The sequence below is a fragment of the Spermophilus citellus genome, assembly GCF_964194105.1.
Source record: "Spermophilus citellus genome assembly, chromosome: 16".
NCBI lineage: Eukaryota > Metazoa > Chordata > Mammalia > Rodentia > Sciuridae > Spermophilus > Spermophilus citellus.
Window position 1 is genome coordinate 35,937,231 of NC_138196.1, and position 25,198 is coordinate 35,962,428.

The 25,198-nt window shown below is 35.3% G+C and overlaps 1 protein-coding gene across 1 annotated transcript in view; it reads right to left on the reverse strand.

Annotated features, from left to right (window-relative positions):
- The window catches only part of ZMAT4 (zinc finger matrin-type 4), a gene marked incomplete at its 3' end in the record, with an annotated part of 298,777 nt that overhangs the window by 55,811 nt on the left and 217,768 nt on the right, over nt 1–25,198 (reverse strand). Inside the window, exon 5 of the mRNA XM_081269115.1 lies at nt 15,856–16,083. Coding sequence (XP_081125241.1) covers nt 15,856–16,083 — 228 coding nt within the window. The remainder of the gene's footprint in view (nt 1–15,855; nt 16,084–25,198) is intronic.

Consider the following 25,198-nt stretch of genomic DNA (forward strand, 5'->3'; position numbering starts at 1 on the left):
AACTCATAATCCTCCTGCTCAGCTTCCCCAGCTGCTGGGATTACAGGCATGCACCACTGCACTTAGCCATAGTTTTATTTATATGAAATATCCAGAACAGACAAATCCATGGAGACAGAATTTACACAAAAAATTACAAATCATGTATCTGATAAGAGTCTAGTGTGTTCCAGGGACTCTGGTGGAGGGGGGAACAGGGAATGACTGCTAATGGTACAGAGCTTTGTTGTGATGATAAAGCATTCTAAAAATGATTGTGTTCATGATTGCATAACTTTGGGAATATATTAAATTCACTGAACTGTATCCTTTGAAATGATAAATTTTATGGTGTGTGAATTATCTTTCCTTTTTTTAAAAAAAGAAGAAGCATAAAAATCATATAAATTTTAAAGTAATCAAAAAGAAACCTATGATACCTGTACACATGTTTATCATTTCTGATGATTTTCATACCTTCTCGAAGATCTGATTTTCCATCTGGTATTTCTGGATAGCCTGAAAAACTTCTTTCAGCACTTTCTAGTAGTACAAATCTGCTGGCAGCAAATTCATTTGTTTTTGTTTATATGAAATATCTTGATTACACCTTTATTCATGAAGAATATTTTCACTGGTTGACAAGTTTGCTTGGTTTCTTTGTTTTTGTTTTTCTTACCGTCTTCCTTCCTTTCGGCACTTTGAAAAGTTCCATTGACTTCTGAATTTATTTAGTTTTTACTTCATGAGAAATTGGCTATAAATCATATTGTTGCTATACTCACTATAATGTGTTATTTTTCTCTGGCTGCTTTCAACATATCCTCTCTTTCTCTGGTCTTCAGCATTTGGACTATAATGTACCTGATAATTACAGGTATTATTTTCTTCATATTTATTCTACTTAAGATTCATGAACTTCTCAAATGTGTAAATTTGTCTTGTTTTAACATATAATAGACTTTTTGACATTTTTCCACACACTACTGTTTGGATTTTTTAGAACATTTTTTCTATTTGTTCTTAGGATTTGGCAATTTCTATTGTTATAATTTTCAAGTTCACTGACTACTTTTTTGTGTCGAATCTAGTTAGTTCTTGTTATAAATCCTTCCATGGAATTTTGAATTTTAAATATTTTATTTTTAAGACCCTAAAATAAGCACTTTGTTCTTTTAGTTTCTATTGCAGACTCAGTGGTGTGTATGTGTGTGTGTTTGTGTGTGTGTGTGTTTGTGTGTGTGTGTGTGTGCGTGGTGTGTGTGTGTGTGTGGTATGGTGCTGGGGAAGGAACCCAGAACCTTGTACATTATAAGAAGATCTCTAACACTAGGCTACATCCCCAAACTCTGATTAATTTTCTATTTCATAACTCATGAGTATATTTCCCTTTACATCCTTGAGAGTAATTCCAAAATCTACTTTTGGGAATCATTTTCAGTATTAGTCTCCATTTGTTCCTTACTCTCTTTGAGTATGGATCATATTTTCTTAATTCTTCATATGTATGCAGATTAAGAGCATTATGAATGATACATAGTATTAACTCTGGATTGTGTTATGTTCCTTTTTTAGGCAGGCAATAAACTCAGCTGAACTCAAACTCTAACCTCTTTCTCCTGCCATATGTGCAGTGGGGTGGAGTAGACAGAAGCTCAAATTTCTTCTCAGTTTATTTAGGCTGAGATGGGCTGTTTGGAGTTGGTCTTATGGATATATTATTTAGATGTCAGGGACAGGGATGGGCAGAGTGAATATAACACATTGAGCTTTCTCCCGTGACTGACTTTCTCCTCTCTTGAAGTTTCCTTTCACTTTTCAGAGAAATGAGTCCTCCCAAAGTCTCTCCTCTGTTCTTTCTCTTGGTTCTTACCTGAGTTTCAGTCAGTCAGATTGATCTGACAGGGGTTAATCCTGAGGGAAAAAGTCATAAAAATTGGGAAATGCTCAATTTTATTTCACAGGTGTTCACTTCTCTCCAGTTTTGGCCTGTTTTTGGTTGTTGTGCCTTGCCTTCAAGTAGATGATTTTGTATATTTTCTGATAGGGGTTATTCCACTATTAGTAGAAATCAATCCTCATGATTGGATTTAAGCAAGGATAAATTCCATTCACATGGTAATCACTGTGTTATTCCTAATTGTCACTCATTGGAGAAAATGAGTGACAATTAGGAATAACATATAAGACCAGGAAACACAAATGGGTACAAATGGGTCCACATATGCATGTACATGCATTGCAGAAACAATGACCACTGACTCCACTAAAGAATTTTTATGTCTGAGGGCTGAAAATAGGAAACTTATAGATATACACTTAAAATTAAGGGGGGGGGGGCCTGTTATGGAACAAAAGGGAGATGAGGCCAGGAGTAAAGGATCAAGTGTACACTAATCCTTGGGAAACAAGGTCCAATCTCAGGCATGAGGGGAGTAAGTTGACTTTAGAGTTCCTTGTGTCTGTTGGATTGGGCAGCAAGTTGACATAGTTTATCCAGACTCAAGCCAAATAGTAATAAAAGATTTTTCTATGATCACATACATATATTCATACATACATTGCCCATGGACTACAGAAACCCATGAATGGTCAAAAATAAGAGTGAGGGGACAAAATAAAATTTTTTCTTATGAACCTAAGGTAGAGTTAGTTCACTAAAACTGGGCTTGGGCAGCCTAAATCATATTCTGGATGAACAACTATCCACAACCCAAGCACATGGACTCACAGTAAATAACTTTGCTGTGTTCCAGAGTAAACTAGATAGAAAATGATGCTATGCTAGAAGGTATTATCCCAACATCTTCATTTTACAGAGAGGAAACTGAAACCCAGAAAGAAGAGGTAGCTTATTAAGATCTCACAGCTACTCAGCGACAGAGACAGGACTGAAACTTAGAGTTTGTGAGTCTAAGTTCACTACATGGAACCTAAATGCTTCAGCAGGACTTTTGAAAACATAGCTACCCTAAGAAGGGTTTATGCTGAGAGATAGATGTCTTTCTTTCACATATAACTGCAAAAGAAATCAAGAATTTTATTTATAAAACAGCAATACATGATAACTCATTTCAACTCATTTAATAGTTTGCCAGCTGGTAGCTGTGAAAAGCTATGCTACCACTTGACTGGTCCATTAGCTATTTCAGTATGTGTTTATCATTATCTGCCATACTTTATAAAAATAGACTCCAAATTCAAGTTATTGCATATTTTTGTTCATGATTCAGGTCTAAAAACCATTTAGATAATGTAGGGATCATACTTACCTTCCAAATTAAAAAAACCATAATCTGTTTTGGTAAATAATATCTATATTGGCAGCACACCAGCAGCCTCCATATCTCTAAAGAAATCCTTAGTTGGATTGCTGTGTATTTTTTAAATTAAAGTGGATTTTCCCAAATCTTAGGAGAAATGTTCCCATAGCTTACAATAAAGACATAAAAATCATTTGGATATTTGGAAACATCCTTTAAATAAGGCCAAAATGCCTTTTTTTAACCTACTAGTTTAGAAGTTTCCTGAAGGCAAAGACCATGACATTCATTATTGCATCCCCTACACTGAGCATGGTGTCGAAAACTGAAGAGAGGAGTTGTTGGAGGTAGGAAGGATAGCAGAATGAATCAGACATTATTGCACTATGTACATATATAACTATATGTCCAGTGGGATTATACATCATGTACAACCAGAAGAATAAGAAATTATACTTCATGTATATATGATATATCAAAGTGCATTCTACTGTCATGTATGACCAATTAGAGTAATAAACAAACAAACAAACATTGTAATTATTAGCAAACTAAGCAATAGAGACCTATTTTTTGAATGGCCAGTGGATTAATACATGAAGATGTCTGTTTCAAGTGACTCCATTATGGAAAAGCATGTATAGGATTAGATATTCCATAGAAATCACAATGCTATAGACATCTTGAAGGAAGAGAGAATAACCTTCTTTATATACCAGGATGATGTCATCATTTTTTTCCAGAGTTTATCACAATACCTGCTACATGGTAGGTAATCTTTGAATATAGGTCAAGATAATACAGTAAACAATTATATTAATAGATATGTTCTAATTTAAATAAATCTGACACTTGGTTTTTGTGCTCTAAATCTCAGCTCACAATCAACATTTTAGAATCACATCTACCAAAGAAAATTAGTTCCTTCTGTAGTAGCTTTAACATAAAAATACTTAAGATTAATTTCTTGCATGGTATTAGTTATAATCTCATTTATTTTTTAAAAAAAGAAAGAATTTATTTTTATTTATATATGACAGCAGAATGCATTACAATTCTTATTACACATATAGAGCACAATTTTTCATATCTCTGCTTGTATACAAAGTTTATTCACACCAATTCATGTCTTTGTACATACATTGCTAACCCCCTGCCCCCACCCTTCCTCTCCCACCCCTCTGCCCTATCAAGAGTAGTATAATTTTAGAAACAAACAAAATACTTTCCCATTTGTTAAAACACCAGTTTTCCCTGATTTTTGCATCTTTTTGAAAGTGTCCTTATTTTGTCAAAAGAATGCTTGCCACCAATAAAGCCCACAGCTACTTAGGTGCCAGAATAATGGATACTAGAAAACACTGTGCTGAGCTCCTGCAAAATACTATTTTAGTTCTTGAGCTTAAACCAAACAATAGAGACCTTCAGTCAACACCTAAGAAGGACCTTGTAACAACAATAAATTGTTTAACAGCTTCACACAGCATGGTCCCTTTGTCAGTGTAGGGAAAATTGGCAACTAAAGAACAGTGGAATGGCTTGGATTTGGGTGGATGTGTTCTGTTTTTGATTTTGTCCTTTACTTAGTCAACATCTCACAGCAGAAGACAGTGATTCCCTCTATCAAATTAATGACTATTTCCAATGTAGTCCTCCCTCTGAAATCAGAAAACCAAGTAGCTTCCAATTCCCTATTTAATGGGTTTGGACATGATGCATACATGGAGATAGCTGTGCATAAATGATTCCATTTAAAAATCCAAGCTCTTCTTTTTTGGAACCTAGTCAGTGATGATGAAGAGTTCACCAAGCTTTCTTAGACAGCGTTCCATTTATTAGCATCATTAATAACAATAATAGGCAAAAACCTGTCCCAGCTGAAGAAAGAATTGCCCTACAGGATGTAAATAGACTACTGTGAATGTTCATCAGCTAGATTTCTTGTTGGATTTGAGATTGAACAGAAATTTAAGTTATTACTCATATTATTCATTAAATTTATATTTTTCCTATTAGTGTTCCCAAGGCCTTGCTAAGGTGTCATTGAGAATTCTAATGCTCTGGCTCATTTTCAGTTAGCTAAGGGGGAGAACATGCTAAATTGTGCACAGAGCAATATATCATCCCTCCTCCGCTACTCTACTTCAGTCCCCTCTAGGCCTCAACAGGTTTATGCATTGATTCTATCTGGTTTCCTGGCCTTTGGAATCTCCCCACTCCAATCCATTACTGCCAAGTAATAGTCCTAAAGCACAGATGAGGCCAATCATCTCCCTATTCAAAAAATTGTCAGTGGCCGTCAGACAAAGTTGAGCTTTGCCTGACTTGAAAGGCTAGTTACACTTTGGTTCTAATCTACCTTACCCACGTACTTCATGGATTCTCCCACCTCAACTGTCTTGATTTCTAACTATTCCTTCCCTGCCTTTCCATGCCCTTCGTCATGATGACCACTGCTCCAAGAAATCTTATCATGGGAAACATGTCCCAATTGGAAGTAATTTTTTTTTCCTATTCTTGTTCCCAAAAACATTGTGTTTGGAAGGCTCCTAAGTTCCCTTTTTTTTTTTCAAATTTTGTGTTATATTTTCTTCAATAAATACAATCTTCTCATCTTTCACCCCAGACTTTAAATCCATTTAGGTTAGAGGATGAGTCACACAAAATTTAATAGTCCCCTATAACATCAGAAACTTTTATATAATAGGAACTTAGAATGTTTGAATGAATGAGTGAACGAACGAATGAATGAATGAATGAGAGAAATTATCTCTTTTGTATAATACCATTTCCCTATCTCATTTCCATCCCAAGAATATGACAGGAACATGAGCCATTTAAGCAGTTTAATTATCTAACCCAAAATGTGGGCTCTGAAGATCAGAGCGAGTCTACATGCAACAGCTGAGGTGTCAAAACACATTAAAAATAATAATGCAAAAATAACCAGGTGTAATATAAGCTGAGTATTTTTTTTCTGGCACCTCTTCCCCTACCATTCAATTTAGAATTGTGTTCTATAATTATCGCATCTATTTAAAGGTCTTATTTTCTGCTGATTCTTAACTAGTTAAAATACAGCTTTCAGGGATTGAAGATATTAGTATAAGGAAGAAATTAATGCTTTTCTTGTAACTGATTAAAAGTAATAAAAGTGCACCTTTATTGATACAGTATTTTTTTTGTCAAGCATATAGCACTGAGTAATGAATAATCATCTGCTTGAGACTCATGATTCTGACTGCATCAGAGAAATTAAGTAAGGTGGACTATGGTCTTTCAGTTGGGTAGTGGGGAGAGACTAAAAAGAACTTCTACCAACAGTATATTATTTTGAATACTTTGGTGATGTAGAGTAAGACATGTGCTCTCCCCTCAAGAAACTTTAGACAAAAATAATATTGAGTTAAATAGAGTTAATATTGAGTTAAAAGATGCCCAACACTAGGATTCACACTCCAGAAGAAGGCTCTGAGGGTATCCAGGATGTGGCAGGACGGGTTGAGTAAATCACTGGCCAATTTTCTACCAAATCTTGTTGAATTTACATTTGTATTTATCAGCTTTCTGTTACTATAACAAGTATATTAAATATATGAGATAATCAATTTATAAGGAGAAAAGGTTTATTTTGGCTCATCAGTCCATGTCTGGGTGGCCCAATTGCTTTGAGCCTAGGGTGGTGCATTATGGTGTGAGCACATGACAGAGCACAACCATTTATATGAAGGCCAGCAAGCAAAAAGGGGATGGAGTCCACAACCGCCTTCAAGGCCAGGCACTCAAAGACTGAAGACCTCCCATTAGACCTCACCTCCTAAAGATTTCCACCACCTTTTAATAGCACCAAGCTGGGAAATAAGGCTTAACAAGCAAAGGCCTTTGGCGAACATTGCAGATCCAAACTACAGCGACATTCAACTTATTTCTCATGTTGTTCTCTTTATTGGTTTCCTCACTGCTGCTGCTTTATTTAGTTCAGGCTGGTCTAATTTCTCACTGGAAATGGTCATTAAAACAATAGCCTTCACAACTCTCTGCCTCCCGTCTATATCTGCCTTCTAACTCTGCACCCCCATGGTTCTCTACAGAGACTTATTTCAAAAATACAAATATCAGCATGTGATTTTCCTGCCAAAAATCTTTAGATCACTCACCGTTGCCTTCAGTTGTAAGTAGAAGGATTTTACTCCCATCACGACCTTAATCCTTATTTCTCTAGCCTCTCCTCCTGTTTTTCCCAAACACAGCTGTAGGCTCCAGCCATACCACAAGGTCCCTCACAGGGCCATGTTCTTCCCTGCTGCCATGCCTTTGCACAGACCCTGTCTGCTTCCTGCCAATCCCATCCTTCCTGCTCAGCCACCTGACTGGCATACCTTCCAATAGTCCTTCAAAGCTTTCCTGATGCCTCTGAATCTCCAATTCTGAAAGTTCCTCTTCTTTCAGCACTATGGCTCTTGCCCAGTGAGATAAAAATTCTTAATCAGTAAAAAGAGTGCCCCATTTTGGAAATGAAAACTTGAGTTAGATACTTATCAGGTCCATTACATTTTCTGTTAATAAACTGTCCCTGAGTACACCCAGTGCATTCTCTTTTAAAACTGTTGCTGTTCTGCAGGAGCCAAGATGCTGTTCCTAAACCAGTTTTCCTCCTCAACTCCAGGATTACCAGGAAATTTCTGTTCTCTACCCAATTGCTCAATTGCCCACTGCCAACAGTATTTAAAAACAAAACAAAACAAAAAAACCTGCATCAATTCTTCTCATCCTCCAATACCAAAGGAAGTTCAAGTCTTTGCATTAGCCCTGCCAACCACAAATGAATGAATTCTGTACCTCTTGCCAGAAATGTTTACTATCATGCAAATCTACTAATGGTTTGGCAAATGTGGCCTTATGCAAAGAAAGAAGGTAACAGTTGTATTCACTGAAAGGACACAAGCAGGGACCGATCTTGGACAGAATAAAGAGCAGTTGACCTAGAATAAAAATGAACCCATCTCTTAAAGATAAAATTATAGAGCATTTACGTTCACAAGTAAACTGATAAGCAAACACCTCTGTGCACATGGAAGAAAATCATAAATTCTTACAATGGCCCGTTAGAACCTACAAAATGCAAACCAATCAATCAATCCCCAACTTCAGTTTTTATGTCTCTCATTAGCTCCAGATATTCTGCTTGTCATCAACTCTCAAACACACCTAATCCTTTCCCCACACAGGGCCCTGTGAAGGAGCTGGTCCCTCTACTTCCTTTCCGGATTCTTCCCGCCCTTCAAATTGCAGTTCAACTTCTCATTATTTCTGAAAGGCTGTCACTAACTATCCTATTTAAGGAAACCTACCTCTCATCTTATTATTTATCCTATCACTCTTACTTCTTTCCCTTTAGCACTATCTCAGGCTAAAAATGTTTATTTCCTCTCATCTTCTCCTCTGGTTCACTATTAGCATCTTCAGCACATTGTGCTTGGCATATGGTAGGAGTTCAGTAAATATGAGTAGAATGAATGGAGAAATAGACATTCAGATGGGAAATACACCTTCTTTCTACCAATTCCAGGCCTAATATCCACTTGGCAGGCCCAGATCTTGGGCAAAGGATCTCAGAGAAATTGGGAATATTTTCTGTTGGTTTGGTTCTCATGAGAATGAGCAGAAAAATCTCTGTTGGATTTTAGCTGAAATAACAAACCTCTTGACTCCATGTGTTTATTATAAATGTGAATTCCCCTTGTTGATGAGATGCTTTCACTCCAAAGTCCACAAGGATGTGAGAGCATAGTGCTTGCACACAGGTCAGTTGACCACCTGCCTTCTGACTGATCATAATGATTTTAAGTGTCTCCATGCTTTCTAATAGACTTTTCTTTTTAAAAGAGGCTTAGTTTAAATCTCCCCCTCTACTTCTTGAATACAGCAGAACTTAGTGACTCAGTTCTAACTAAGAAGGGAGTGGAAGAGATGCTCCGTGACCTTCAAGCATCATTAAAAAAGACAGGTTCCACTGGATGCTCCGGAGAGCTTGCTCTGTGGGACACCTTCCGCCACAGCATGAACATACTCAAAACTCCTGAGAGAGGCTCCTGAGGAGAAAAATGAAGGCTTCCTACCAACAAGCCAGTCATACGAGTAAAACACCTTTCCTTTCTTCATTTACTCAGCTTTTTAAATTCACATGCCACTCTTTCCCTAATATGTAGTTATACAAATTTCGATGAAGGCATAAAGCCAAGTATTCCTACCATGATCAAGGTACAATTTCCCTCTTGCTGCTCCATTGTTGTCTTGTCCTCTCCCTCCAGCCCAATACCCAGCAATCACTAGCCTGTTTTCCAGAACAGAATAAGCCATCCTTAAAAGCATATCTTACAGGTCAATTCAAGCCTGCAGATGACAGGAGCCCTAACTGATAACTCTGCGGCAATCTTATGAGAATCCTCAAGCCAGAATCACTCAGCCAGTTACTCTCAAGTCTCTCCATGGAAACTGGGAGACACAATAAATATCTATTTTTTGTTGTATTAAGTCACTTAAGTTTTGAGGAAATGGTTGTTCTGGTCACCTTTGAAAATTTTTGTTATTTTTATCTAAGATGCCTTTTTTCATTGGGCTTGGAGTAGATCTGTGGGTAACTGAAAGCAGAGGAGTGTCACAGCATTAAAGATTGAGCTGTCCACTGCTGATGAGTGGGCAAAGGCCAAGCCAAGACTAAGTGGGACAATATATGAGGTAGCCAACTTACTATCTAACCTGAAAGCTTGCAGCAGAAATAATTCAAAAGTGGAAATCTCTCACTCTTATGTTCTGCTAATTTCGAGGTAAATCTGCTCCTCTGAATCACACACTACTTTTATGATTTGAAGTCTTAGATAAGCTGCTTGTATTCCCTTGAAATTAATCCCTATTCCTAATACAGGCAGCAAATGCCTTGCTGAGGGAGCTGTGAATCTCAGTGGCCTCTCCAGGAGTATGATTGCTCTTCACAGAGTAAACCCAGGCTTCTCCATCAAACTCAGGCCCCCACAAAGAGTGAATATGATTGCTTTGCACTTCTATATTCACTCCATCTGATATGGACTCATGCATGTGGGTAAACTGCTCTATTGAAGATACGCATAATGCATTTTGCAAACAATCCATTTCCAGAAAACTGAGGATTGACTGTGCCCATTCTATATCTGAGTTCAGAACGAGTTTTAAAAACATTTAAAAATAGTAAGTCCCCGTAACTGTTTCTAAACAAGAGTTAATTGTTCAGAGTTGTAGTTAACCAATGATGAGTCACTGTCAATTGGCACACTGCAATCAGGAATCTGAGTCTACTCCTGACTCAGAAAAAAGCTGTCACTTCATCTCTCTGAGCCTCAAAATCTGCTCTATAAAATAAGAATAGAATTCAATGATACTTAATGTTTTTTTCCAGCACTATTCATCTTGTGATTCTTGGAAGCATTATTAAATTTTCAAATGAGTTCTTTTGCTCTGTGTCTTCAGATGAGAATTACAACAGAAGAGTCTCGTTTCCCCTGAAACAATGAAATAACTGTGCATTTTCCATTCTAAATCTTTTAAAAGAATAAATTATAAAGGTCTGTAAAATGAATATTCTATCTGCAACTAGCCATAATTTTATAACTTTAAACCCCTGTTTCTAAATAAGAAACTGCCTCCTATCTATGTTTTATGCTGGCAGGAAGTTTTTGAACTACAAAGAAAACCTTATAAGTATTTTCTGACCATTGAATTGTATAATTTCATAATTCAATAACTCCCTTTGTATTCTACATGATATTACATATTCAGGAAGAGAAGAAATATTTTTATTATTAAATTAAAATTAAGAAGTAGACACAGAAACTGTTTTCTGGAACAAATAATAATAAAATTGAGTCAATACCAAGTTATTCATTTTAATAACTGTTTAGGGCAATAGCATTTATAATTCTTTGTTAGTTTATAAGAATAATTTCCTTTTTAAAATTTGATCTACTACTTGAAGCAAAAAAAGAAAAAGAATAACATGGTTCTAAAGAGTTTCCAAGACTACATAATGTGCAAATTATTTAAATGTGCAAATTATTTAAAATTATATCCAAAAAATGTGCAAATTATTTAAAATATTAATTTACATACAAATAATACATAGAAAGGTGTAAATCACAGGAATCCAGTTTGTTTCATTAACAAATACACGAAAATGAAATTTCAAAAACTCTAATTACACTAAAGATAAAAAATATAAAATACTTGAGGACAAATTCATTAAATGATATGAAAAACATTTGCACTGAAAACTATAAAACTTAAAGAATAAAACAACTTAAAGAATAAAAAATATATAAATATAGGATGCCCCTGGACTAAAAAAAAAATCAACATTTTGAAAAATTTTATTTTCCCCCAAATTGACCTATAAATTGAATTAAATCCCATTTAATATTCCAACCAGCTTTTTTTGTAGAGAGATTTGACAAGTTGATTCTAAAATGTATACAAAGATGAAAAGGATTTCAAACGATCCCAACAAAATGAACATGCACTACCTCATTTCAAGACTCTGGTAGTACCAAAATAATCAGTGCAGTGTGGCAGTGGTATACAAGACAAAGAGCCATGGAGACAAATAAGTTTTCCAGAAATAGACTCGTACACTATCAATAGATTTTAAATAAGTGATTCAAAGCAATTCAATGAATAAAAGTAAATATTTTCAACAAATTTTCTCTAACAATAGTGCAAATGAACAGAAGCAAAATGAGTTTCAATACCCTACTTCACACCACACACAAAAATTGACATAGTTAAAACTATGACACTTGTGGAAGAAAACACACAAAATTGTCTTGCATAATGGATATATATATATATATATATATATATATATATATATATATAAATTATTATAAAATACAGAAACAAATTAATTAGACTTACCTGCTTTCCAATTGTTTACTCATCAAAAGATTTAATTATGAAAATGAGTGTCAAATTAGGAGAAAATATTCACAAAGGATATATGTACTTAAGGACATGTTTCCTAATACTCATTAATACAAAGATCAACAACCAAATTTTTAAAATATATACAAAAGACATACAAAGGAAGACACAGAAATGATCAATAAACATGTGAAAAAAGTTTTTGACATTATTAATGACTAATGAAAGGCAAACTAAAACCACCTTTTTAAACTAACTAAAAATAAAATCAAATGCAAAAACAAAGGACAGAAGAAAATGTTAGTGAGGCTTAAGAATTCTTATATGTTATTTTTGGGAATGCAAACAAACACAGTTACTTTGGATTTGAGTAGAGTTTCTTATGGTTAAAAATATACAACTCAGGATCCATAAATTCTACTCCTACATATTTACCAAGAGAAGTGAAACATGTGTTGACCAAAATAGAAATGAAAGAGTTGAACATAAATATTCATGGAAGCTGTATTCAAACTAGCACCAAAACAATCCAAAAGTCATCAAGAGGTGAATGGATAAATTGTGGGATTCCTGTTAGTAAAATACTACTCAGTAATACAAATACTTTGCCCTAAACAATATGCAAAAGTAGCTAGAAACATATACAAAAATATATGCTTCTTGATTCCATTTATATGAAATTTCAGAACAAACTAATTGTTTGTAAAAAAAAAAATCAGAAAGTGATCCCCTGGATCAGAGGATTGGGGTTGATTGGAAAAGGTAACATTGAATCTTTCCCATGATATAAAAATTACATATCTTAATATGGATGTCAGTCCCACCAATATTTGCATTGTCAAAACTCATAAAACTATATCACTTAACATTTTTATTGTATTAAAGCATTTATAAAACAGATCCATAAAAATTTATTATAAAATATTCAATTAGGATCATTTAGAAGTAAAAATGATTGTCGTGTTAGAGCTATAGAATTTTAAGTCAGTTTTATTAACTATTTTTTTTCATTTTTGGTTTCTCTATTTTCTTTTTTTTTTTTTTCCAATTATTGAACACCTACTAGGAGTCTGGCACTGTTGGAGGTGTTTTGAACACTGATATCAATGAACAACATAAACATAGATGTCTTCTTCAAGTTGCTGGCAATCTACTTGGAGAGCAGGGAGGAAGACAGAAAAACAGCATAAATAAGTAAATAATAGTGTTTAAAACCATGAGATGTGCTAGGGGAGAAAGAAAGAAAACGTCTAGCCTGCCACCACTCTGACATATCATGCTCTGGCTGCCTGATGACATTTTTTTTTTGAAGGTTCTGGATATACCTGTCTTTACTGATTAACATTTTTGCCTTTATTAATGACAAATGATTCTAATGCTTTAGAATCATTCTAGAAATAAGTGTGCAGGTATGTGTGTGTGTTTTCAGAAGTGCTGGGTTGCCATAGTTGCTTCATTCCTCAAGCTTTTGCAACATTTAATACTTGAATAAATATGTATCAGAATGTCACCCTTGGTGGGTAAAAAGGGTTGGATTCAAGGACATTGCGTTCAATGCTAATCACATTTCATGTGCTACTGAGTCATAGTCACATTGAGTTATCAAGTCAAAGAGCAGCCTTATTGTCTTCTGTATGAAAGACAAGCTGCTCAAATGTTACAGAATTCAGATGCCCAAGTCATTAAGATGTGGTGGTACATAAAAGATGCAGCATAGATAATTCAAAATAGACAGGAAGAATGTGCTCTAGGAATAATTCTTCAAGTCATAATATCTGGCACAAAACATAAATAAAGCCCTATTTTTCTCCTTCAGTGCTCTGCCGTGAAGGAGTCACTGAGCCAACTTGTTATCTGCCAGTAACAGCTGAGTTGGGGGTAGGCCTTCAGCTATAGAGAGACTTGTCTTATATTTTTTAACAAGACATAGACTGAAAAATAAGAAATCCCCAACAAAAAGCTAAAATGCCACAACTCAAAACCTCCACAATGAGATTATCTGACATAGTGAAATATTAAACCCCAATCATTTTTCTATACTAGAATGCAAACACAAAAATTACTTTTAAAGTTTACTCTTAGTTATTATTTTAATCATTTATCTTGGGAAAAATGTCTTTAACTAAATTCTACAGGTGCACTCACAGACCCCTAATCTCAAATCTATATAGTAATAAAGGATTCTTTAAGGATAATGTATTTATTAACTGCCTATGGCTTATGCTTCCTTCCCAATTGCCCATACATTTATGATTCTACTCAGGTGGCATGCCTTCTTGCCTGTTAAAACTACACCTACTCTTTCAGTTTCAGCTGAAGTCCTTTTCTTTGGTAGTCTTTCTCAAGCAATATATTTGTAATTGACCTGTCCTTCCTCTCAGTTCAGGTAGCAAGATCTTGTATCCCACTTATTTAGTTAAGGATCAGACATTTCAATTCTTATAATAATTATTCCTCTTAGAGTTCCTGATCCAGATGAAATAAGAACAATAGATTTCACAGGCAGAATCCAATTTAAATGCAGGTTATATTCTCGAAATCAATTTGTAAATTTTGTCATAACAGCTGTTATAAATGATGGTGCTCTGGCAAGAAAATAAAGCAATATCTGATATTTTAAAGACCAAATCTGAGGTATGGGATCAACAGGATTTTTTTGCAGAATTATTTTTTTCTGGGAAAACACATTTTAAAATGTAGTATGCAGTTAGTTTTGTTCTGCTTCTGCACTGCCAACACCAAGCTGATCAAAAATGTTCAGGTGATCAAAGAAAGCTTTAATGGTAGCTGATGTGGAAATAGTCCATGAAGTCCCATAAATTGGTTGTGGTTTCCTAGGGCATCCACAGGAAGTTTCCAAGTCTGCTCACAACCTTCTGAAACTCCTCACATAAACTGCAAGTGAGTTGTGGTTTCCAGTAGCCCTCAAACACCTGTTAGAGGCTGTGGTAAAGCAAGGAGGAAATAGCTATATAGTGCCACACAGCACCATTGTTTGGTTTGAATTCATAAAAGCATACAAGTTTAAAATAAGAGAATGCTTTTTGGCCTTTTTAGCATCTTCTCTCATACTGCTCATCTGCAAAAGCATTCACTAGAGAACATAGTTAACCCATTAAATCCTAAGTTTTCAATTCTGTGCATATTTTAATGAAATTGACACAGGTATACTAAAATAGGTGGGAAATCATAATCTAGATCTTATATATTATTATATTAATATTATAACTATTACATTATGATTATAATATCACTGTATATTATAATTATATTCATAGTATTATAAATTATGATATAGCACCTATTTATATTATATAGTATGTACTATATTTAAGTTTTTACAGATGTTCCTCATCTGGGACAACAGGATAAAATGGGTTAGGAATAAAGCAGAAGGAAAAAAAAGTCTGATTCATGGATGGGTGCCTTTGATCTGAAGGTCAATCAAAATATGGAAAGAAACACTGAAACAAAGGAGATTACAAAGTTTGGGCTAAATCTAGTTTGCTACTCATTTTCTTTTTCTTCTGTCTCTTTTCGGTGACCTTCATGTTCTCCTTACATTGTTCTTAAAGCAGTAAGAACAATGATCTCAATTTGTGAAAACACAATCCTTTCTTGGAAAGCTCAGGTTTCTGGCAGAAGCTAGAAAAGTTGCTCTTACCTCTTAGTTCCCCCATATCCAGGGTGGTCCCAAGTTGTTCTAGTAAAGCAACCCTTGCTGCATTCTTTTTGTGTTTCTTGCCATCATAATGCTGCTGGGCCATCAGAGGGTTATTAAACCAGGCCGCACAGAGCCCACAGTATCTGTCTGAATCTCTTCTTTGATAGGGAGATGCAACCACCGGAGCAGCTTCCACCCGTGGGGGCTTGAGTGAGCTCAGGGGTGTTGCTGGAAAGACAACAACCAGAGAAGCATGGGCCAGGTTAGTCCATCTCTGAGTGCACCTTTACTCACTGCCCAAAGATTAAAGAGTCTCATATTCACTCCAGAATTTTAAAATCCAAGAGAGTTTACTGAGAGCAGGAAAATTTTCTTTGTCAACCTTCACTTTTGAGTTGTTATACAAATGAAAATTCTTAATTGACTGAATTTGTATATTTTTATGCTGAAATGTGATAGCTCAAGAGGTCATCTCTTAGGGGAAAAAGAGGTTGTAAAAATAAACTCTTAAAGGTAAAGAAGTGATCTTTAAGTCAAAATGAAGCCAATACTTAAACATTGCACAATCATGACTTGAACGATTTTGAATGGATGAATTGACATTTGTGTGCTAAAAATAATGGATTTTCCTAAGTGATACACACACAACTTTCAGTGACTTGAATTGTACCAATTGAGAAAATCATGTTAATTTTGTCAGTTATTTCTGTTTATTAGGATAAGTTCTCAACCTATACCTGCTAAAGTTGATGTTGAAAGTACAGTGGTTATTTTTTTCTTTTTCTAAAAGAAAAAAAAAAACAATATACAGCAGATGTTGCTTGTCCAAACTGAAAGGCATATATCACATATCACTATTTTGAGATCGCACAGTCCCAGCTATTAATACATTTCCATTGTGAACTTACAGTTATTTCTGGACTAGAAAAAAATTGAAGGAGTTTACTAATGGAAAGTAAAAATAACTTTGGCATGCATTACAACATATAAGTTGCTACCATCCCTACAATGACTATGCCTCAGGTTATTGTCCTGTTTCTCAGATGATTGACTTCAGAGATGCCAAGTGACTTTCTAAAGATGAGATATCTAGTTATAATAAAGAGGAGACTCAAAACCAAATGCTTAATTTCCATGGCCAATGTTCCTTTCAATGCCCCCAAGGACTCTTTAAATTAAATAAGTAAAGAGATATTTTTCCCCTGAAACTATCTGTCATCTTTTTCTTTTTGTAAACACGGGATTACAATTCATCTTGGAAAAATATTCTGATCCAAATATTTTCAAAACAAAAACAATATTTAAATTCTCCCATGGCTCATTACTCATATGCAATTTAGCAGCACCTTCTGTGTGTTCCTTGTCTCCAAGATGGGAAATGTAGTTGACAAAACTATGAACATAAGGGTCATTGTTCCAAGGAAAAGCAGAAACCTGGGACATCAATGACGAGTTAAGAAACCAATTAATCAACTCCCCAAGCTTTCAAATTAACTTCTGTGTGGACTTTTAGATTTTAGATAAAATAACGGATATGGAAATACATACTTGCCTAATGACATTTTAATTCAAAGAATATCCACACCATGACAACATATCAGGAAGCCTTTTTTCCTCTTATCCAGAGAATTTATCAGATCAGGTAGTTTTAGTTAGGTTAAATTTAACAGTGTTATTTCTAAAGGTACTCTGATAAACAATATGCTTCTTAAATGCCTCATAGCTAGATTTGATTATATATAACTATATAGAAATAAATCTTAACTGTGTGCCATACATCCCACCAAGGGTCATTCTTCTATGACTTGGGAAATCTAATAAAGGCTACAAATCTATGGTTCACCTGGATATGAAAGAACTATCCATTCTTTCAAGAAAATTTGGTCTTGCCTCAAAATTTCCTGCATCTTTATCAATTTCTGAGCATTTATAGCTGCATATTGCTTTTTATAATGAATCCTGACTCTTGAAGCATAACCTATTTTTGTCTAAACTGGACCCTAAAAAACACTCAGTCACTTCATCAATTTTTTATTTTTCTCAATTAATACCTGATATACCGCAGCCTGGCAGGAGTGATGCACAGCAGAACAGTCATCAAATAAGATAACCTTATCTAGCAAATAGGAAAGTAGAGTGAGGCTACTTTTGTATTGTAGTGTCTATTTCTGAATAATTCTAGTATATTATCAGATAAAGTCTAAGATTTAAATATTTCTTTTGTTTCATTTTCTAACTGTCTACTCCAATCTCAACCCAGTTTATATTTTCCAAATACTTATAAAGGCAAAGACAGGGGGTAGGAATAGCCTTGCATCAAAGTCAGAAATCAGGGTTGACTTGGGCTTCAGCATCACTGAGCTACATGACCTTCAGCCAACCTGTGATGTCCCTCGTTTCCACAAGGTTAAATTTTAGGATCACCAAGCCTTTTAAAGCTAATAGTCTTTGCTGCTAACTCACAAAATGAGAATGGAACACATTTTAGAAGCTCTCTCCCTTTTGTGGTTTTGACTCAATGCCAAATATGGAAATTGCATGGGAGGAGTGCAGTTTCCAGGTTTTAATGATAAATCCATGTGTGTACATGGCTCATAACTCTCATAATCTTTGGCTAATGAAATTAGTACAAATGGGGTAAAGATTATATTTGGCTTAAAAAATATCCTTTTAATAAACACATTTTTGGTTAATATGTGTTTAATTTTTATTTTTATTTCATACTTCATATTTTCATTCCAATTGTAAAAAAATTAAACTGAATATTGATTTTATCTATCTTTTATAAAATATTAATCCAATAGTCAATTAATCAAAAACAGTGGTTTTTTTTTTCTCTCTGTCTCCATTTTTCTTTTTTTTTTTTTTTTTTTTTTTTTGGTACAGGTATTGAACCCAGGGGTACTTAATAACTGAGCCACATCCCCAGCCCTCTTTTTTTTAATATTTATTTTTTAGTTTTAGGTGGAAACAATATCTTTATTTCATTTTTATGTGAGGCTGAGGATTGAACCCAGTGCCTTATGTATGCTAGGTGAGTACTCTACCACTGAGCCACAACTCCAGCCCCACTAGCCCTTTTTTGTACATTTAATTTAGAGACAGGATCTCGCTGAGTTGCTTAGGCCTCACTAAGTTACTGAGGCTGGCTTTCAACTTGTGATCCTCCTGCCTCGGCCTCCTAAACTGCTGGGATTACAGGCATGCACTAAAGTGCCCTTGCCCTAAAATCAGTAGTTTTCAACATTAGACTTACCCAACTTTAAAATCTCTATGCCCAGGCTGTACCTCAGACCAATCAGATTTGAGTCTAGAGGGAGAGCCAAGCACTAAGATGTTTTTAAAGCTACACTCCTCCCAAGTCACAGCTGATACTGAGAACAGCCATATAAATATTGCCATGTTTTCTTTGAAAATTACTATAAAATAAAGTGGCAATGGAGCTAGTTTTTCCATAGGCAATAGAAAAAAAAAGGTCACATCTTTATCCATGAGACACAGAGGAATAACAATTATTTGCTTCTTTGGAAATTACAATTTTTTTCATTTTTCAAAATCTAAAAAGTTTGCCAAGATAGCTAATATCAAAATGAATACTGATAAAGTTAGATAACAGTTCTGATTTTTGTCACCTTGAAGAAACTCAAGAACACACTGAGCTGTCATACCATCAACCTTTGGCTGCTCCCATGACAGCAAGACCTGGATTCAGGGCCATCATTCTTCTACAGTTTCTCACCTGTGCTACAGGATGCTTCTCAACCCCTTCTACTCTATGTGAGAACAATAAAACAATACAAAATAAAACTTCTAAGAACCACATGATCGTGAAAGACATTTCAATATACTTTCCCCTGCCTCATACACAGTTTTCAGATAGCAGGTTATCAAAAGCTATTTGTGGACTGTTAGATAATCTAACTATATTGAATAATAGTCTAAAATAATATGCATCCTTGTCCCATGTTTTGTTTTGTTTTTTCTGGCAAGAGACCCATGGCTGATTTATGGATAAAAGGGTTTCCTGAGCACCCTGTGGGTGTTGCCACCAGATACTGCCTCACTCTGAAAGGTGACAGGGGCATGGCCTTCATCCAATGCCTTTTGTTGAAGGAAGGAAGGCCCACCTCATAATAAATGAGAAAGGGAGATGATAACAAAAGTTTTCCTTTTTTCTTTTAAATTGTAACATCAAGGTATAGGAAAGTTGGGTGATTTGCCAGTCTATATACATACAAGAAAATAAGTAGGGTGAAAGCTAAATTATGAGAGGGCAATATGTCAATTTGTGGGCACTTACTCCAGTCTCCCTCCTTCTTTTGGATTTAATTAGACATGCTTTTTTTGTTGTTGTTGTCATTTGTTTAAGATGGGGTCTTGTCATGTTGCCCAGGCTAACCTCGAACTATAGCAATCCTCCTGCCTCAGCCTTCCAAGTAATTCGGATTATAGACATGTGCCACCACGCCCATCTCGGCTAGATATCTTGAAACTCACTATTCTCTCAAACTTCTTTGCACTTTCTGGGGGTGGCCTATTGCCATGAGTTTCAGAGGGAACCAATTATACACATCATTCTGAATACTTCACTTTCAGACTGGAAGCTGTTTACTCTGGATCATTTATCCTGGCATTGAAACCCTCACTATAGCTTGTGGTCTAGTACCAGCCATCACAGATTTCCCAGGACCGAGAGGTTCCTAGGACATGGAGCTCCAAGGACAGAAACAGGGAAATGTTCTGGGCAAACGGGGGAATGAGGTGCTTGCTGGGGACAAACCTGATTTAACATTGCACAAGGGAAATAGAAATTTTGAATGCTTTGGGAATAGATGTTCAGGAATCTAGAGTGGGTGTTTCAATCAAGTAGATAGGATCCACTACTAGATCTCAAATCTTTTTCAGATCACCAACTGGGTGTCCATAGTAGAGAAAGAGGGGAGCAGAGGGTCTCGCCTGTCTTCTTTCTGACCATGGCCCCAGGGTGCTCTGCAACCTCACAGGCACAGCTCCTATGCTGAGCTCCCTCACACTTTTCCCACTCTCTTCTCTCCCCTCTCTCTCTCTCTATCCCTCTCTTTCCCAATTTTCTTCTGTCTGCCCCTATCCTCACTTTTAATCTCTCTCTCAGTCTCCCTTTCTTTATCTCTTCCTCCCTCTTCTTTCTCTTTCTCACTCTCCTATAATGCATGCTCCTTATTTTCTTTCTCCCTCCTTGTCTACTCTTTTGTTCATTCTTAATGATTTCTAGGATTTAGAATAATAAAAACAAAATTTAGTCCATTCACAAAAGGAATTTGGGAGTTGTTTGTTTATTTGTAGTTGGTATTTGGTACCCAGAGGCACTTAACCACTGAGCCACATCTTTAGCTCTTTTTTGTATATTTTATTTAGAGACAGGATCTTGCTGAGTTGCTTTGGGCCTCACTCAGTTGCTGAAGCTGATTTTGAACTCATGATCCTTTGGCCTCAGCCTCCTAAGCAGCTGGGATTACAGGGGGTATGCCACTGTGCCCACCTCGGAGCTCCTGACATAGAAATAAAAAGCCAGTTATTTACTCAAAGTCTGTGGGGTTTTTTTCACTTAAGGCATTCTTATTCATAATACTGATTCTCTCCAGTTGTGTGCTATTGTGCAGTTAATTTCATCTGTTCTATGTATTTGCTTATCTAGTTGCCCTAATCTCCTGTTTGACCAGTGCAACAGCTTGAAGCTCAGGGGGTGAATCATTGAGCTCATAACCCCTGGATTAATAAGCAGCAGAGGAAATGGCAAAGACCAGATCTCCCGACTCTTAAGACAAACACAGTATTTCATGTCAACTAGTTTCCAGTGATGCCTAGGGAGCAATAGGCCAAATAAACAGATTAACTGTAAAGTCCAAACACATTTCCTAGGCTTCAACACTTATTCTTGGGGCTGGGGGCGGGTGGTGGTGATGGTGTGGATATTTGGAAATGTGCTTTAAAAAAAAAAAAAGCCTGATTTCTAGTTCTTAGAATAAACTCTTTTTTTTCTTTCCTTTTCTTTTTCTTATCCTAAAAGTAATTAATGATAGTAGAAGTTATTCAGCACATATCACTGTTTTTTTTGCAAACACTGCCAAGAGCTAAATTTCACTGGATCATTCAGTACCTAGCTGAGGAGGCAGTTATCAGGCAGATCTGCAGCTCAGTCTCCAGACAGTCCAGTCTCTTTGGCAGGTAAGTGCCTCAACTCAATGCCAACTGTGCAAAGTCAGCGTTCATTCTTAGATTTCTTTTGCATCTTACAGATACAAAAAACTATTGCCTCCTGTGTAGGTAGTAGATGCTCAAAGGTACATGTAATGAGTAAAAGAAGGAAAGGAACAGAAATTCTTAGTTAATATCAATTTGGGGAATTGTTATGTTTTAATAAATATCTTATGATAGCTAAGTCTTTGGCAGTTTTCATAAATTCTTATATGATTAAATAAAACAAGTTAGATTCATCATAAGTGTTGCATTAAAAAAAACTGTGGGGAGCTGGGTCTGTGGCTCAGTGGTAGAGTACTTGCCTGGCCTGTGTGAGACATTGGGTTCAATTTTCAGCTCCACATATAAATAAATAATGTAAAAGCCTATTAACAACTAAATAAAAAGTATTTTTTAATTAAAAAAACTGTGAGCATCTATGCTCTGAAATACCATGAAGCAATAGGAAAAAAAACCATAAACATGTTTTAGAAAAATACTAGTGACATGGGGAAATATTCAAGATAGAATACCAACTTAAAGATGTGGTTTATATATAGGATGTAAACCAAATTACTTATTATAGTAAATGTGGTGCACATACCACATCAAACCATATATAAAAACTTAAGCTATAAATCAAAATCTTAGCCATGGTTGTTTCTGTTGTGAATTATGAGTGATTTGTTTTATATTCATACATATATATACTCCTTGATGCAGAAGGAAAACATTTTTATTTTACAATTTATATATAGGCCACATTTCATGCTAACTTGCTTTAGTGCAAAGTTTGAAAAACACTGCTTAGGGGACTTGCGATGCCAGAACTGGGTATTAAATTAAATCCCAGAAGATTACATTTGCAGTGATTTATTTATTAATTTATTGTTGATTTTTTCTGGGAAATGGGATGGAAGAAAATTTGTTCAGCCAGAATATAATATAAATGTATCAGTCTCTCTGGTTTCTCCAAAAGATCAAGAGAAAATGGGTTTCTTATTGTTTTAGCAGATCAAAAACACAGCATTAATTGTTTAGATTAAATGAAGTACCTCTTTTCCTTTTCATAAGATGGGGGTTGGAAGTGAATTCTGCTCTTCAAGACAGAAAAATCCACACATTATTTCTTCTGTACCATGAAGGAATTTAAAGAGCATTATAATAAATCTAATGTTTCAAAGTACATGCCATTTTACATTTCCTGAGAATAAACAAAGATGAGGATGGCTTAACAGAACCATCATTCTAATTCAATTGTGTATCAACATTCTTAGTATAATCAGTCTATTAACTGGAATTGCTTCCTCACCCTCCCCACGTTCATATATCATCAGTCTTCATTAAGATAGTATTCATAGATCATTGATTTTCATTAATATAGAATAATTCCCTCTAGTTTCAGTCACTGATTAGCCTCTAAATATTTTAGAAATGCCTGTTTTCTGCAGAATTCTGATCTTTGGAAATAAGCCAATACATAGGACTTTAGAGGAGATACAAGTCCTTTTATAATTTTCTCATGTTTTTTTGACAAACGAACCCAAATGCTGTGAGATTCTCCATTCTTTCATGCACGAAAGGCAGGAGACTAGAATGGAAGCCCGGAGGAGTATTACTTGTTTTGTTCACTGTTCTATCTCAGGTATCCAGAACTGGGCCTGGACACAGTATATGTTAAACAACTTCTTATTGACTAAGGGGAGCAATGTACTCTCTAAAGTAACTTACATGTGAGAGAAGCAATCATGGCCTTAGTTTAGGACATTCTGTTGTTTGATGTAAGGATTGATATTGGAATCAGTGATCACATTCTGTCTGTTCAGACTGATCTAAAAAACAGCTGTTTCTCTATGGATAGGATGCATCCATGACATTTGGTCTTCAAATACTATCCACTTATGCACTCCCTCTAAGTTCAATGGCAAAACCTCTGGTTATGGTCATAGTTCCTAAACTTTAGTCAGAGGTAGCCTGGAATTATGCGATGAACTCATAAAAATTCTGTAATGTATTTTAAAATTCTAAAGACGTAGAAATGTCTGTTGAATGCTTCAGGAATGACTAACTCACAATTTCAACATCAAACGCTACAAACCTTTCAAACATTTCATATTTCTGGGAACCTGGATATTTGGACACTACTTCCAGTCAATTCAACTAAACAAAGAGGAATAGAAAATCAAGGTATTGATGTCCAATTTGACTCTCAGTTATGAGAAGTTATGTGGTAACATCACTAATCAGTGTGGTCATTTGAATATAAAATATCAAGTTCTCTCAATTTTTATATACTATGTTTTCAGATGGCTATTGAGTTACTAGGACACACTAAGTTGTTAGAACCTAACTATTCATAAACTTAAGTATTTCTTTTGACCTAAGGGCAGAGTGAAAAAAATATGGAGACACTAGACCTCAGTAATATTTTGAGAACACTAAAAATTATGACACAATTCTTCATGAGGATTGTAGTCCATAATCCTCAGAGGATGTCTTAAACTTTGGATAGTACCAAACTTGTACATGTTATGCTTTTATCTCTTCACTCCTACTGTAGATTGCAGTAAATTTATCACACAAAGTTGTTTTTCTTTCTTTCATTATTAAAGGCATTTCTCTGATGTATATAAATTGTCAGCATCACTACCTTGCACATTGGTCATTATTGAGTAAAATAAGGCTTACATGAACATAAGCACTATGATACTAAAATATTCAATCAGAGAACCATTTACTAAGTAACTAACAGGCAGGTAATATATACAGTATGTACACACTGAACCAAGGGATTATGTATACACTGAGCTGGGCAGGATGATATGATATGAAATTTCATTATCCCACTCAGAATGATGCACAATTTAAAACTGACACATTCTTTAATTCTGGAAATTTCTATTTAATATTTAGTATTTGGGGACCATAGTTGACCACGGGTAATTTAAAAAGGTGAATTTGTGGATTAAATTAATTAATTTAATTAAATTAATTAAATTAATTAATTTGTGGATAAATTGTATATATTTTTCTAATTGCTTGGGCAAGAATCAACAACCTTCTAATTAGCTGGAAATGCTATTAACCTTTCCTCCTAAACCTCAGGCCCCATATTTAACATGGTAAG